General features: G+C 48.6%; 1 protein-coding gene across 1 annotated transcript in view; it reads right to left on the bottom strand.

Moving 5' to 3' along the window:
- The window catches only part of STAB2 (stabilin 2), an 805,158-nt gene that overhangs the window by 370,011 nt on the left and 419,354 nt on the right, over positions 1-15,793 (bottom strand). Inside the window, 2 exon segments of the mRNA XM_069228991.1 lie at positions 9,369-9,497; positions 11,475-11,606. Of these exon segments, the coding sequence (XP_069085092.1) occupies positions 9,369-9,497; positions 11,475-11,606 (261 nt within the window).

Raw genomic sequence — 15,793 nt, 5'->3', positions numbered from 1 at the left:
GTATGTACACATCGATTATGCATAGTTATCAACCAGCATGAACGGCAGCTATTCTGCCTGAAAGTGTTGGCTGCTACCCTTACAAAGGGAATTGGTTTTGATACCATACATTTACTGTACTTAAATATTTGATAGATAACTAAAACATTTGTGAAATAATCAATATATTATACACAGTGGCCCAATATATTATTCACAGTGGCCCCCATTAATAGGTTAGGGCAAGAAGGTTTTTAATGTACACTCACAGGTATAGGGCTGCGATTTGCTTACATTTCTGTGTACATACTGAAGTGCATTTGCTCATTTGGCCTTTTCTTATTTCTCACTGTGAACATTGTGGTTATTATTAAGGCACTCTTTCACATCCCTCTACCTCTGTTGGAAATGCCCCACCACACATATCCCCAGCACAGGACCCCATTTCACCGTTGATAAAACAGTATCATCTGACAGTATCTAGCAGTTTCTGAATACACACATTATAGCATATATGTGGTGATACACAGCGGCGGCCACCACAAATCTCAAGTAGTTGGGAGGGAAATAAAATGTAATAATTAAAACAAATAGCGGACCTCTTTCCGTCGCCGCCACCTTATGCTGCCTCCTGCCACCTTGATCCTCTTCTGGTGTCCCAGCATTCACTGGGACACCAGCACAGGCTCTGCAGCTATCCTGGCGCTGCATTCATGCTAAAGCTATCATGAAAGCAGCGTTAGGATTGGTCTGAGTGGCTTGGACTGCCACTCAGTCACAACCTTGGGTCTGTGCACTTTCTCTTGCCCGGCTGGATGAGCCAGCAGCTGAAAGATAAAACGATAAACATATATTGTTTTATCTTTCAGCTCTTGGTCTAGCCAGGAGAGCGACAGTCCTTCGCCATTGCAAAGGAACCACCCCTGGCGATTCACCTACTTTTATAGTTTTACTATTGTTCAAAGCTCCCTACCCTGGAATGCCGCCATCCCACCATTTTGTACACGTTCACTCATACTGAACGCTCCACTTTGTTGGTGGACTGTTGTGTGAGTAAGTGTAAAGAAATGGCTCCCTGTTGCAGTTACCCCCCACTTTTTGCCTGATACTGATGCTGACTTGACTGAGAAGTGTGCTGGGACCCTGCTAACCAGGCCCCAGCACCAGTGTTCCTTCACCTAAAATGTACCATTGTATCCACAATTGGCACACCCTGGCATTCAGATAAGTCCCTTGTAACTGGTACTTCTAGTACCAAGGGCCCTGATGCCAAGAAAGGTCTCTAAGGGCTGCAGCATGTCTTATGCCACCCTAGAGACCCCTCACTCAGCACAGACACACTGCTTACAAGCCTGTGTGTGCTAGTGAGAACAAAATGAGTAAGTCGACATGGCACTCCCCTCAGGGTGCCATGCCAGCCTCTCACTGCCTATGCAGTATAGGTAAGACACCCCTCTAGCAGGCCTTACAGCCCTAAGGCAGGGTGCACTATACCATAGGTGAGGGTACCAGTGCATGAGCACTGTGCCCCTACAGTGTCTAAACAAAACCTTAGACATTGTAAGTGCAGGGTAGCCATAATAGTATATGGTCTGGGAGTTTGTCAAACACGAACTCCACAGCACCATAATGGCTACACTGAAAACTGGGAAGTTTGGTATCAAACTTCTCAGCACAATAAATGCACACTGATGCCAGTGTACATTTTATTGCAAAACACACCCCAGAGGGCACCTTAGAGGTGCCCCCTGAAACTTAACCGACTGTCTGTGTAGGCTGACTAGTTCCAGCAGCCTGCCACACCAGAGACATGTTGCTGGCCCCATGGGGAGAGTGCCTTTGTCACTCTGAGGCCAGTAACAAAGCCTGCACTGGGTGGAGATGCTAACACCTCCCCCAGGCAGGAGCTGTGACACCTGGCGGTGAGCCTCAAAGGCTCACCCCTTTGTCACAGCCCAGCAGGGCACTCCAGCTTAGTGGAGTTGCCCGCCCCCTCCGGCCACGGCCCCCACTTTTGGCGGCAAGGCTGGAGGGAACAAAGAAAGCTACAAGGAGGAGTCACTGGCCAGTCAGGACAGCCCCTAAGGTGTCCTGAGCTGAGGTGACTCTGACTTTTAGAAATCCTCCATCTTGCAGATGGAGGATTCCCCCAATAGGGTTAGGATTGTGACCCCCTCCCCTTGGGAGGAGGCACAAAGAGGGTGTACCCACCCTCAGGGCTAGTAGCCATTGGCTACTAACCCCCCAGACCTAAACACGCCCTTAAATTTAGTATTTAAGGGCTACCCTGAACCCTAGAAAATTAGATTCCTGCAACTACAAGAAGAAGGACTGCCCAGCTGAAAACCCCTGCAGCGGAAGACCAGAAGACGACAACTGCCTTGGCTCCAGAAACTCACCGGCCTGTCTCCTGCCTTCCAAAGATCCTGCTCCAGCGACGCCTTCCGAAGGGACCAGCGACCTCGACATCCTCTGAGGACTGCCCCTGCTTCGAAAAGACAAGAAACTCCCGAGGACAGCGGACCTGCTCCAAGAAAGGCTGCAACTTTGTTTCCAGCAGCTTTAAAGAACCCTGCAAGCTCCCCGCAAGAAGCGTGAGACTTGCCACACTGCACCCGGCGACCCCGACTCGGCTGGTGGCGATCCAACACCTCAGGAGGGACCCCAGGACTACTCTGATACTGTGAGTACCAAAACCTGTCCCCCCTGAGCCCCCACAGCGCCGCCTGCAGAGGGAATCCCGAGGCTTCCCCTGACCGCGACTCTTTGAACCTAAAGTCCCGACGCCTGGGAGAGACCCTGCACCCGCAGCCCCCAGGACCTGAAGGACCGGACTTTCACTGGAGGAGTGACCCCCAGGAGTCCCTCTCCCTCGCCCAAGTGGAGGTTTCCCCGAGGAATCCCCCCCTTGCCTGCCTGCAGCGTTGAAGAGATCCCGAGATCTCTCATAGACTAACATTGAAAACCCCGACGCCTGTTCTACACTGCACCCGGCCGCCCCCGCGCCGCTGAGAGTGAAATTTCTGTGTGGACTTGTGTCCCCCCCGGTGCCCTACAAAACCCCCCTGGTCTGCCCTCCGAAGACGCGGGTACTTACCTGCAAGCAGACCGGAACCGGGGCACCCCCTTCTCTCCATTCTAGCCTATGTGTTTTTGGGCACCACTTTGAACTCTGCACCTGACCGGCCCTGAGCTGCTGGTGTGGTGACTTTGGGGTTGCTCTGAACCCCCAACGGTGGGCTACCTTGGACCAAGAACTGAACCCTGTAAGTGTCTTACTTACCTGGTAAAACTAACAAAAACTTACCTCCCCCAGGAACTGTGAAAATTGCACTGTGTCCACTTTTAAAGTAGCTATTTGTCAATAACTTGAAAAGTATACATGCAATTGAAATGATTCAAAGTTCCTAATGTACTTACCTGCAATACCTTTCAAACAAGATATTACATGTTAAATTTGAACCTGTGGTTCTTAAAATAAACTAAGAAAAGATATTTTTCTATAACAAAACCTATTGGCTGGATTTGTCTCTGAGTGTGTGTACCTCATTTATTGTCTATGTGTACGTACAACAAATGCTTAACACTACTCCTTGGATAAGCCTACTGCTCGACCACACTACCACAAAATAGAGCATTAGTATTATCTCTTTTTACCACTATTTTACCTCTAAGGGGAACCCTTGGACTCTGTGCATGCTATTCCTTACTTTGAAATAGCACATACAGAGCCAACTTCCTACATTGGTGGATCAGCGGTGGGGTACAAGACTTTGCATTTGCTGGACTACTCAGCCAATACCTGATCACACGACAAATTCCAAAATTGTCATTAGAAATTGATTTTTGCAATTTGAAAAGTTTTCTAAATTCTTAAAAGACCTGCTAGGGCCTTGTGTTAGATCCTGTTTAGCATTTCTTTTAGAGTTTAAAAGTTTGTAAAAGTTTGAATTAGATTCTAGAACCAGTTGTAGATTCTTAAAAAGTATTCCAACTTTTAGAAGCAAAATGTCTAGCACAGATGTGACTGTGGTGGAACTCGACACCACACCTTACCTCCATCTTAAGATGAGGGAGCTAAGGTCACTCTGTAAAATAAAGAAAATAACAATGGGCCCCAAACCTACCAAAATACAGCTCCAGGAGCTTTTGGCAGAGTTTGAAAAGGCCAACCCCTCTGAGGGTGGCAACTCAGAGGAAGAGGATAGTGACTTGGAGGAAAATTCCCCCCTACCAGTCCTATCTAGGGAGAACAGGGTCCCTCAAACCCTGACTCCTAAAATAATAGTCAGAGATGCTGGTTCCCTCACAGGAGAGACCAACACCTCTGAAATCACTGAGGATAGCCCCAGTGAAGAGGACATCCAGTTAGCCAGGATGGCCAAAAGATTGGCTTTGGAAAGACAGATCCTAGCCATAGAGAGGGAAAGACAAGAGATGGGCCTAGGACCCATCAATGGTGGCAGCAACTTAAATAGGGTCAGAGATTCTCCTGACATCCTAAAAATCCCCAAAGGGATTGTAACAAAATATGAAGATGGTGATGACATCACCAAATGGTTCACAGCTTTTGAGAGGGCTTGTGTAACCAGAAAAGTGAACAAATCTCACTGGGGTGCTCTCCTTTGGGAAATGTTCACAGGAAAGTGTAGGGATAGACTCCTCACACTCTCTGGAAAAGATGCAGAATCTTATGACCTCATGAAGGGAACCCTGATTGAGGGCTTTGGATTCTCCACTGAGGAGTATAGAATTAGGTTCAGGGGGGCTCAAAAATCCTCGAGCCAGACCTGGGTTGATTTTGTAGACTACTCAGTAAAAACACTAGATGGTTGGTTAACTGGAAATGAAGTGTGTGACTATGTTGGGCTTTATAATTTGTTTATGAAAGAACACATTTTAAGTAACTGCTTCAATGAAAAGTTGCATCAGTATCTGGTAGACCTAGGTCCAATTTCTCCCCAAGAATTGGGAAAGAAGGCAGACCACTGGGTCAAGACTAGGGTAACCAAAACTTCCACTGGGGGTGACCAAAAGAAAGGGGTTACAAAAACTCCCCAGGAGAAAGTGGGTGACACTAGACACAAAGAAAAAGAGTCCTCTGTCGGCCCCCAAAAACCAGAACAGGTGGGTGGGCCCCAAGACACAACCCAAAACAAAGGTGGGTACCAGGGTAAGAACTGGGATGCCACTAAGGCATGGTGCCACAACTGTAAACAGTCTGGGCACCACACCAAGGACACTTCTTGTCCCAAAAACAAACCCCAGAACAAAATTCCAGGGGTAACCAGTGTAGCCATGGGAGATGACTCCTCAGATGAGGAGGTCTTCATAGCCTTCAACTGGAAACAGGGCCCAACAGGTGAGTTGGAGATTCCAGAGGGAAGTAGACACTTCCACCACCTACTGGTGAATGGAATCCCAACCACTGCCCTGAGAGACACTTGTGCCAGTCACACTATTGTGCATGACAGGCTGGTGCTCTCAAACCAGTACATCCCAGGTGAGACTGCCAGGGTAAGAGTTAGCCTAGACAGGGCCACTAAGAGGCCTGTGGCTTTAGTGCCCATAGAAGTGGGTGGCACTCTTAGCTGGAGAAGGGTAGTAGTCAGTACAGACCTCCCCCTTGATTGTCTCCTTGGAAATGACTACCCAGAGGTTAGTCAGAGCCCAAGAGAGAAACTGGTCCAGTGCCAGTCCTCTCCCAAGGATTCTGGAAGTCCTGCCTCTGCAGTAAATGCAAGCAGGCCCCAGAAGAAGAAGAAAAGAAAACAGAGTAGGAAGGGTGGACAACCTTTAGCCAAGGTTACAGCAAGCCAAGGAGATTCTGCTCCAGTAAGGGAGAACTCCAAAAATGGCCCTGATAAAGTCCAACCTGACCCACAAGAAGTCCTGGCTAGTCAGGCAACTGTTAAACCTGAGTGGGTGGCTCCTCAGCTAACAGAAGAAAGAGTGGAAGAAGGGTGTTTACTACAAGATGTGGTAACCCCCCACTCCAATACAGCAGACAGGCAACCTGAACCCAAAGAAGCCTGTAACTTAGCCCCTTCCCTTTTAGGTGAAGAGCTAAAGGTGTGGTTCTGGGCACTGACAGCTGTCAGTGGCCTCTGCTGGGTGTTAGCCTTTATGGCTGCACTATCCTTAGCATGGTGGTCTGACCCCATGCCAAATAGCAAGTTAGGCCCCCTGACCCTATTGGTCATGGTGGGGTTACTCCAGCTCTGGGTAACCTCTCTGGGTAAGCTAGGGGTGACCCTGGCCAAGATAAGGTTAGCAGAGGTGGACACCTCTAAGACCAAAATAGAAAGAATGGGTGGAGACATTGAAGAGGCAGACAAGAGGCAATTCAGACTAGGTCCTATCACTGTGGAAGTGGGTCAGTTCCCCAAAGGGAATGACCTGAACAGAAGGATGTAAGGCAGAGTAGGCCCTGCAACTAACCCGCCTATTTCTCCTACTCTTCCTCGCCTGACAGACTAGGAAGACTCTCCCAGCTTGGGCTGAGTCTCCTGGCCTGTGGGCTGGGGGGGGCTTGTGTAAAGAAATGGCTCCCTGTTGCAGTTACCCCCCACTTTTTGCCTGATACTGATGCTGACTTGACTGAGAAGTGTGCTGGGACCCTGCTAACCAGGCCCCAGCACCAGTGTTCCTTCACCTAAAATGTACCATTGTATCCACAATTGGCACACCCTGGCATTCAGATAAGTCCCTTGTAACTGGTACTTCTAGTACCAAGGGCCCTGATGCCAAGAAAGGTCTCTAAGGGCTGCAGCATGTCTTATGCCACCCTAGAGACCCCTCACTCAGCACAGACACACTGCTTACAAGCCTGTGTGTGCTAGTGAGAACAACATGAGTAAGTCGACATGGCACTCCCCTCAGGGTGCCATGCCAGCCTCTCACTGCCTATGCAGTATAGGTAAGACACCCCTCTAGCAGGCCTTACAGCCCTAAGGCAGGGTGCACTATACCATAGGTGAGGGTACCAGTGCATGAGCACTGTGCCCCTACAGTGTCAAAACAAAACCTTAGACATTGTAAGTGCAGGGTAGCCATAATAGTATATGGTCTGGGAGTTTGTCAAACACGAACTCCACAGCACCATAATGGCTACACTGAAAACTGGGAAGTTTGGTATCAAACTTCTCAGCACAATAAATGCACACTGATGCCAGTGTACATTTTATTGCAAAACACACCCCAGAGGGCACCTTAGAGGTGCCCCCTGAAACTTAACCGACTGTCTGTGTAGGCTGACTAGTTCCAGCAGCCTGCCACACCAGAGACATGTTGCTGGCCCCATGGGGAGAGTGCCTTTGTCACTCTGAGGCCAGTAACAAAGCCTGCACTGGGTGGAGATGCTAACACCTCCCCCAGGCAGGAGCTGTGACACCTGGCGGTGAGCCTCAAAGGCTCACCCCTTTGTCACAGCCCAGCAGGGCACTCCAGCTTAGTGGAGTTGCCCGCCCCCTCCGGCCACGGCCCCCACTTTTGGCGGCAAGGCTGGAGGGAACAAAGAAAGCTACAAGGAGGAGTCACTGGCCAGTCAGGACAGCCCCTAAGGTGTCCTGAGCTGAGGTGACTCTGACTTTTAGAAATCCTCCATCTTGCAGATGGAGGATTCCCCCAATAGGGTTAGGATTGTGACCCCCTCCCCTTGGGAGGAGGCACAAAGAGGGTGTACCCACCCTCAGGGCTAGTAGCCATTGGCTACTAACCCCCCAGACCTAAACACGCCCTTAAATTTAGTATTTAAGGGCTACCCTGAACCCTAGAAAATTAGATTCCTGCAACTACAAGAAGAAGGACTGCCCAGCTGAAAACCCCTGCAGCGGAAGACCAGAAGACGACAACTGCCTTGGCTCCAGAAACTCACCGGCCTGTCTCCTGCCTTCCAAAGATCCTGCTCCAGCGACGCCTTCCGAAGGGACCAGCGACCTCGACATCCTCTGAGGACTGCCCCTGCTTCGAAAAGACAAGAAACTCCCGAGGACAGCGGACCTGCTCCAAGAAAGGCTGCAACTTTGTTTCCAGCAGCTTTAAAGAACCCTGCAAGCTCCCCGCAAGAAGCGTGAGACTTGCCACACTGCACCCGGCGACCCCGACTCGGCTGGTGGCGATCCAACACCTCAGGAGGGACCCCAGGACTACTCTGATACTGTGAGTACCAAAACCTGTCCCCCCTGAGCCCCCACAGCGCCGCCTGCAGAGGGAATCCCGAGGCTTCCCCTGACCGCGACTCTTTGAACCTAAAGTCCCGACGCCTGGGAGAGACCCTGCACCCGCAGCCCCCAGGACCTGAAGGACCGGACTTTCACTGGAGGAGTGACCCCCAGGAGTCCCTCTCCCTCGCCCAAGTGGAGGTTTCCCCGAGGAATCCCCCCCTTGCCTGCCTGCAGCGCTGAAGAGATCCCGAGATCTCTCATAGACTAACATTGAAAACCCCGACGCCTGTTCTACACTGCACCCGGCCGCCCCCGCGCCGCTGAGAGTGACATTTCTGTGTGGACTTGTGTCCCCCCCGGTGCCCTACAAAACCCCCCTGGTCTGCCCTCCGAAGACGCGGGTACTTACCTGCAAGCAGACCGGAACCGGGGCACCCCCTTCTCTCCATTCTAGCCTATGTGTTTTTGGGCACCACTTTGAACTCTGCACCTGACCGGCCCTGAGCTGCTGGTGTGGTGACTTTGGGGTTGCTCTGAACCCCCAACGGTGGGCTACCTTGGACCAAGAACTGAACCCTGTAAGTGTCTTACTTACCTGGTAAAACTAACAAAAACTTACCTCCCCCAGGAACTTTGAAAATTGCACTAAGTGTCCACTTTTAAAGTAGCTATTTGTCAATAACTTGAAAAGTATACATGCAATTGAAATGATTCAAAGTTCCTAATGTACTTACCTGCAATACCTTTCAAACAAGATATTACATGTTAAATTTGAACCTGTGGTTCTTAAAATAAACTAAGAAAATATATTTTTCTATAACAAAACCTATTGGCTGGATTTGTCTCTGAGTGTGTGTACCTCATTTATTGTCTATGTGTACGTACAACAAATGCTTAACACTACTCCTTGGATAAGCCTACTGCTCGACCACACTACCACAAAATAGAGCATTAGTATTATCTCTTTTTACCACTATTTTACCTCTAAGGGGAACCCTTGGACTCTGTGCATGCTATTCCTTACTTTGAAATAGCACATACAGAGCCAACTTCCTACAGTAAGTCAATGTAAAAGTGAAAGTCTTGTTTTGTGAACTAGTAAATCTGCAAATGTAAATGATGGTAGGTGCACAAATGCCATTATGAACTGCGGCCAAAGTATCAGATTAGGAAAACAGATGAGAACGCAAGGTGCATTTTTAATTGAGTAACACAACGACTTACTAGCACAATTACGGTGTCGTTATTGTCACATCTGTTCTTCAGAATTTCCATGACCTTTTGTATCCCATGAATAACTCCGATGTTGGTTGCCACGTTGGTGTAATTTATAGGAGCGTCATTTACAAAGATCTACAAAGGAAATATACAATACATAATTTCACTGCCTATACATTTTCCTTATATATGCTCGTTTTAAACCTTATGCAGTGCAATTATGTGATTATTGCTGAGTTTTGACATATGAAGAGCCAGTAAAATGTGGCTGTTCTAATAATTTAGGAGATAAACTGACATTCTCCTTGCAAACCGCAGTGCAGTAACCAAACACGTAATTGGGGCTTTGCAAGGACTTCAACAAGTAAGCATAACACACATTAAACGTGCAATGTGACAGCTGCGTCATGTGGGGCGAAGACATGCTTGAGTAAATCTGATATTGGCTAGGTTTCTGATGAGGTATGCAAGGTTCCAGGTGAGGCAGGGAGAGGTGGTTTCGAAGAGGGCGGGGTTGCATTAGAAAACGTAGGAATGTAGCTAAAACATGATAGGCAGATGTACTGGTGAAACACACCCTTCAGGCAGTCAAGACTGTCCCAGCTACATTTGAGACAGGCATGCTTGTAGTTAAGATAGGCAGAGAAATGTCTGTGATTGGGAAATTTGAATTAACACACACACACACTTTGTGTGTAAATATGGTAATCAAAAGTGTGGGAGAGGAAGAAGGGAAGGTGATGCGGCTCAGCTCTGCCACAGTTAGAACCTCAGCACGCTTTGGTGATGCTAAACATTGTTCAGCTGAGTAGCACCTCAGAGAATAGAAAGAGAAAATAAACCTGATCAATAAATTGATTTGACTATTCCGAAAGACAGTATACGATCTAAAATCGCAAACAAATTACCTGGAATCTAAGTCAGGAATATGTTCTCTCTCAGTGCATTGGATGGCTATGTCATGTCTCAATGAATAGCAATCTCATAACCTGAAGTGTGTGATATTTTTGAAATATTATTGCAACCTTCAGCTAAGATGTTTGAAAAAAAGATTTCTAAGCATGTTCAAGTTCCACAGTACCTAGATAATGTTTTTGACTATAGGAACCTAAACGGTGCACTATTTCTCAGTCTACCACTTAACAGACATTCTATTTTCTGAGAGACACTTGCATCCCCAATCTTCAAAGGAAAGGAGACTTTCTAACTATTGTTTGATGAGGAGATTGTGGTATTGGCACGGGTCAGGATCCAAATTCAAGTGCATTTGAAGTAGAACCTGCTCCACACAAACTTGTAATATTCCAGATTAGGGGCTGGATAAGACTTCCCAAATAAATCAAGCAGATCGGATATGGATTCCCGTTTGCATATTTACGGAACAAATATGATGAGGATATATGAGTGGTGTCCAAATTGTGAAATAAAAGAGGAGCACAAATTATTACATGAACAAACTTATAGCAAATTAACATGGCTCTGGGAAATACACCATACTTTCTCAACTTTAAAAAAGAAATCTATTTAAGGAACATCACTATGAAATAAGTCTAAAAGTCACACAAAAGATGAGAGGAAAAGGTCGAAAAAAATAGTTATAATATTAGCTGAGTTTTTAGAATGTAACTAATAGTTTTGTTTGGTCATTTTCAGATTAAAAGGGCTGTGGAAAAATCCATAATTCTCAGCCCTGTACTCTCCAAACACGCATTGTAGGATAATTGTCATTGCCCTATGGTGGGTAAGGGTACGTTCTGGCCTGTAAAGGCAACGTCATAAGTAGTGTTGCTAAAATATATGTGCATCTTTGACAAGAAATGTGTCTTTTTACTTTTTAGGTACATTGCAACGTATCTTCATGTACTTGGGGCAGTTATTGCATGATTTGTTACTACACTAAAAAAGATATTTCTTTGCGATCAGGTCATGTCACGTCTAATGGTGCACAAAAGTGGATCATCTGTGAGTTGAACTCCTATGACACTGCTCAGAAGCAAGCTAGGTTATTTACACAAATTCAGGCCATTCTTAAATGTAAACAAATCATACTATAACATTTATTGCTTAGATTATGCAGAGTAATTTTACAAGTCCCAATGCAGGTTTCAATACCTGGTCACTGTGCAGTACGAAGCCCACTTGGTATGAAAGTCCCAGCATTGTTTCACGGTGCATGCCGATGTGTAGGTCATTCTTCAGAAGCTGCTCCCCCAGGACAATGTGATATCTAATTAGGTCCTCATCCTGCAGGGACAATAAGAACCCATTAATTAATGCTGTTAATTACTTGTACCAGCGCATTCTCAGTACTATTAAAAAGTAGTGAATTAGTAGGGAAGAGTGCTAGGTGTTTTTGTTTCTGTAACTTTCAAGCCATTTGACAAATCTACAAGAAACTTTCCAAAAAAGAGCGTGCATCCACATGCAATACACATCTGTTGAGTGGGGGTAAAGAAAAAGCAGGGGTCCCAAAAGTGCAATTTTCCATTTTAAATCCCACAGGAGTCTTTATTCTTCAACACAGTATAAATGGCTGAATAGAATTACACTAAATTTAGGGTTCAGCAGTTTTGTTAAATAAGCTGTCAAAATGTTCTTGGATTGGACATGAAAAAGTTAAATACTGTAAATATTTGGGTTGCAAATTTGCTGATTCTCCATGGATTTGTAAATCCACAATGGATTTGTCACTCCATTTAAAAATATAATGACACCAGATTGGACTAGGGAGCTTTCTCTGTCTTTGTTCGTTGCAGATACACAAATCTGTCTGTATATCTGATGCTTTCTGATTGCTGGTCATCGTTGATACATTTCAGTTGTAGCTGTCATTTCCCAACATGATGCACAGAGCACTGCTTTGGGAAAAATTAATCAAGAAAGGGCATGAGAGGGCAGGATGAGTCTACTTCGACCACCAGGCCATTGAGGGAGACCCTAATGGGACCCCTGATATTAAAAGAATAATAAAAAAAAAATATATGGGGCGTGGCAAGATGGCGGTCGCACTTTCGTAGTGCTCTGGACCCCTCCGTCATCCGCCTCCTGTAGGGAAAATCATCCGATCTCATCGGCACGGAGGGCACTCCCCCGGGGTTCCATTATCCCACCCCCACACAAGCGGCAAGCTTTAAGGCCCTCCCGGCCCGATGATAACAAAACTTCGGCCACGGCCACCGCCTACCAAGATAGCCCGGGGGATAGAGCCGAGGCACGGACCACCTGGGACGAAGAGACGGAGGCGACCCGGAGTGCCTGCGTGCCTGGCTGCAAGTCCTCGATGCGGAGGAGACATGTCTCGCAGCCTGAGAAGCGCTGTGGCCGGGATCGGCCCCAGAGGGCCCTGGGCCTGCGGCCACGCTGTCCCCGATCCCCCCACTTTTCTATCACCCCACTGCCGGCGCGTGGCAGGGAAGGAAGGTGAGATATCTTCCAGGGGCTGAGACACGGGCTGAGTGGTGGCCCGGTGGCGAGGGGGCCTGGAGCCAGGCTGTGGAATGGTGCCTCGTCGCGGGGTGGCGGAAGTGCGGCCGAGCTGGGTGGGAGCCCGCTGACTCGTGGCAACCCCAAAAGGTGAGCCGCCGCTGGAGACCGAGGTGCGTGGCTGAAGTGAGGTGCACTTGGACATGTCGCCTTTAAGCGGCTAGACAGTGCGCCCCGCGACTGGTATCTACAACAAGAGAGACTGGCCCGATAGGCTGAGCCTGCAGCCTCGCTGCCTCCCTTCTCCCCCAGGGCCCACAGATCCAGAGGAGTGGAGGGAAGAGGAACCCTCCGGCTCGGGCCTGGGTGTTGGGGCGCGAGGCAACGTCCTGGATCGGCCAAGGCCCTGGGCCTAGAGACAAATAAATGCCCCATCGCGGGCGCGAAACGTCCAGAACCCGAGAAGACCAGCGCGCCTCCGCTGACCGCCTGAGATGGGGAAAAGGCCGGACCGCCGCTGAAGACCAAACTACTGGGCAACCCCAGACAAGAAAAAGGCCAGAAGTTGGAACGACCACTTAGAGATTAAAACGTGGAGCCATAGCCACAGAGTGGGGGGAAATACACACCTTTTCGATCTCTCCCCCCTTTGCTCTCTCACCAGGGTGAAGACCTGGCTTCGGAGGACGCTGCGCTGCAGATCACGGGGGCTGGCCTTTCTCCCCCTTTTTCCTCCTGCCGATCTCTTCTCCTCCCGGCCCCCACCGCCCCCCTCAGCCACACTTGGGACTAGACCCGGGACCACCTTGAGAAACAAATCAGAACACCACAGAGCCGAAGGCAACCCCGGAATGAATGAACAAAATAACAGCAACAGAAAGATAAACTAGACACTGAAAGAATGTGACTTTCTGAATCTCTGAAATTGTCTAACTGATCCATAATGTGTAGAAAGATGCAGCGGAGCTACATCGGATCCCCAGGAGATTGCCACCTGGCCCTCAACTAACATGAGACGGCTCAGCCGAAATATGTGATCGATCGGCCGCTGAGACTCCTGTGGGGCCAGAACCGTTTCCAGACACCATAGGCAAAGACAAATCAGCCAAACAGACAACGGCACAAACTAGCATAGACCAGTTTACTACAGGCACAACTGACCCCCGGGGCAGAAGACCCGACCTCGAGTGGAGGTGGCGAGCCACGGACAGCGTCCGGCGACCTGGTGGCGATCCTTCAGGCGATCCAGGCTTCCCAGGTGGCTGTCGAATCCAAGATCGGAGAAGTTAGGGTGGATGTCGCCCTGGTCCGACAGGACCTTCGTAATGTAATGGCCCGAATTACAGAAGCCGAATCAGCCCTTAAAGCCCAAGTCTCAACGCTGGCCACGCGCACATCGGAGCTGCACAGGAGGGCCGAAGACGCCGAAAACAGATCTAGATGCAACAACCTTCGCATGGTGGGTCTCCCTGAAGCCACTGCGGAATCATCCTTGGCCACTTACATAGAGGAATGGTTCAAGTCCTGGATGCCTACAGACCGCCTCACACCATGGTTCACAATTGAGCGAGCCCACAGATCACTGCATGCAATGCCCCCGCCCGGATCGCTGCCCCGGCCGGTAATAATCCGCCTGTTCAATTTTAAGGACAGAGACATTGTGCTGCAAGAGGCACGCTCCAGGGGAGACCTTCTTTGCAATGGGGCAAAAGTCCTCCTCTTCCCGGACTACACATACGAAGTACAGCAACAGCACCGGTCATTCATTGAGGTGAAACAAAAACTAAGGTCAATGGATATCCAATACCGTCTCCTGTTTCCAGCGAGACTCCGAGTGATCTACAGTAATAAGACCTACTTCTTTGAACAGCCGGCCGCGGCGTGGACCTGGCTGACAGAAGAGATCCCGCTAAACACACACAAGCCAGGACTGCGACCTCTGCCCAAGACAACGGCAACTCACCCCAGGGGGCAACAGTCTGACCGACGCCAACGCACGCGCTCTCGGCGACGGAGGGGGAGACGTAGATCCCATTCAGAATCCCCTCTGAAGACCCGCCTACTGGAACCGCGAAATCCACAGCCACTGGAGAACTCCGAAAACACTCCGAAAAGCCAGAGCTCTCAAGATACGACCCAATCCCAACTAGAGACATTGGAAGACACAGACTTGTCCCGCAGCCCGGCTCTGTGACCCCACAGACATTAAACTGTCCCGGGAAAGAAATGAGCCAGCGAGAAGAAGAACGCTATGCCTAATTTGATTACCTACCAATCATTGTACATTTATCCATAATCCGATAATATGGAGGGGTCCGCCACCACTACCACAGCCCTACCAGCTGAAAAAAAAACCACCTCATCAGTTTTAGAAGTGAGGTGTTATATATATGGGCGACAGATGCTTCTGGGAGGAAGTATGGGGAGGGGAGGGAGTTGGGGGGCAAGGGAGTTTAGGCATAATATCTAAGGCCAGTGTTAGGATTTTTATGCTAATGCAATGTTTATGTTTATATTTGTTAGTTAGCACACAAAGCAGAAGACTTAGAAAAACGGTCGACACAATTGTGGTGCAAGGTCAGCAAAAGGGAGATCAAGAGGCAAGCTCCCCAGAATTTCACTTCTCAATAGTAAAAGCAGGGACGGCCATTGTGAAACTCTACTCAAAACCACCCATCCCCCATGAGTCAGATTATCTCATGGAATGTTAATGGTCTCCTTGACAAGATCAAGCGTACCACAGTGTTGTCCTATGTACATAGATATCGACCAGAAATACTTATGTTGCAGGAAACACATCTCCTTGGTGATAATTGTCCCTTCCTGGCCCGCCGGGGCTTTGACAGGGTAGACATATTATTATGCCATACATTCCCCATGACACACATCCAGATACGGAGAGACAAGCAGGGGCGGTATGTAGCCCTTACCGGCAAGATCAAAGGGGCCACAATCAATATAATCAGTGTCTACGCCCACCCCTTCCTTGATTGACAAAACCCTCCAGG

This window comes from Pleurodeles waltl, chromosome 4_1, assembly GCF_031143425.1.
Source record: "Pleurodeles waltl isolate 20211129_DDA chromosome 4_1, aPleWal1.hap1.20221129, whole genome shotgun sequence".
In the NCBI taxonomy this organism is placed as follows: Eukaryota; Metazoa; Chordata; class Amphibia; order Caudata; family Salamandridae; genus Pleurodeles; species Pleurodeles waltl.
Note: the sequence above shows the minus strand (reverse complement) of the source record. Positions and strands in the feature narration are given on the sequence as shown.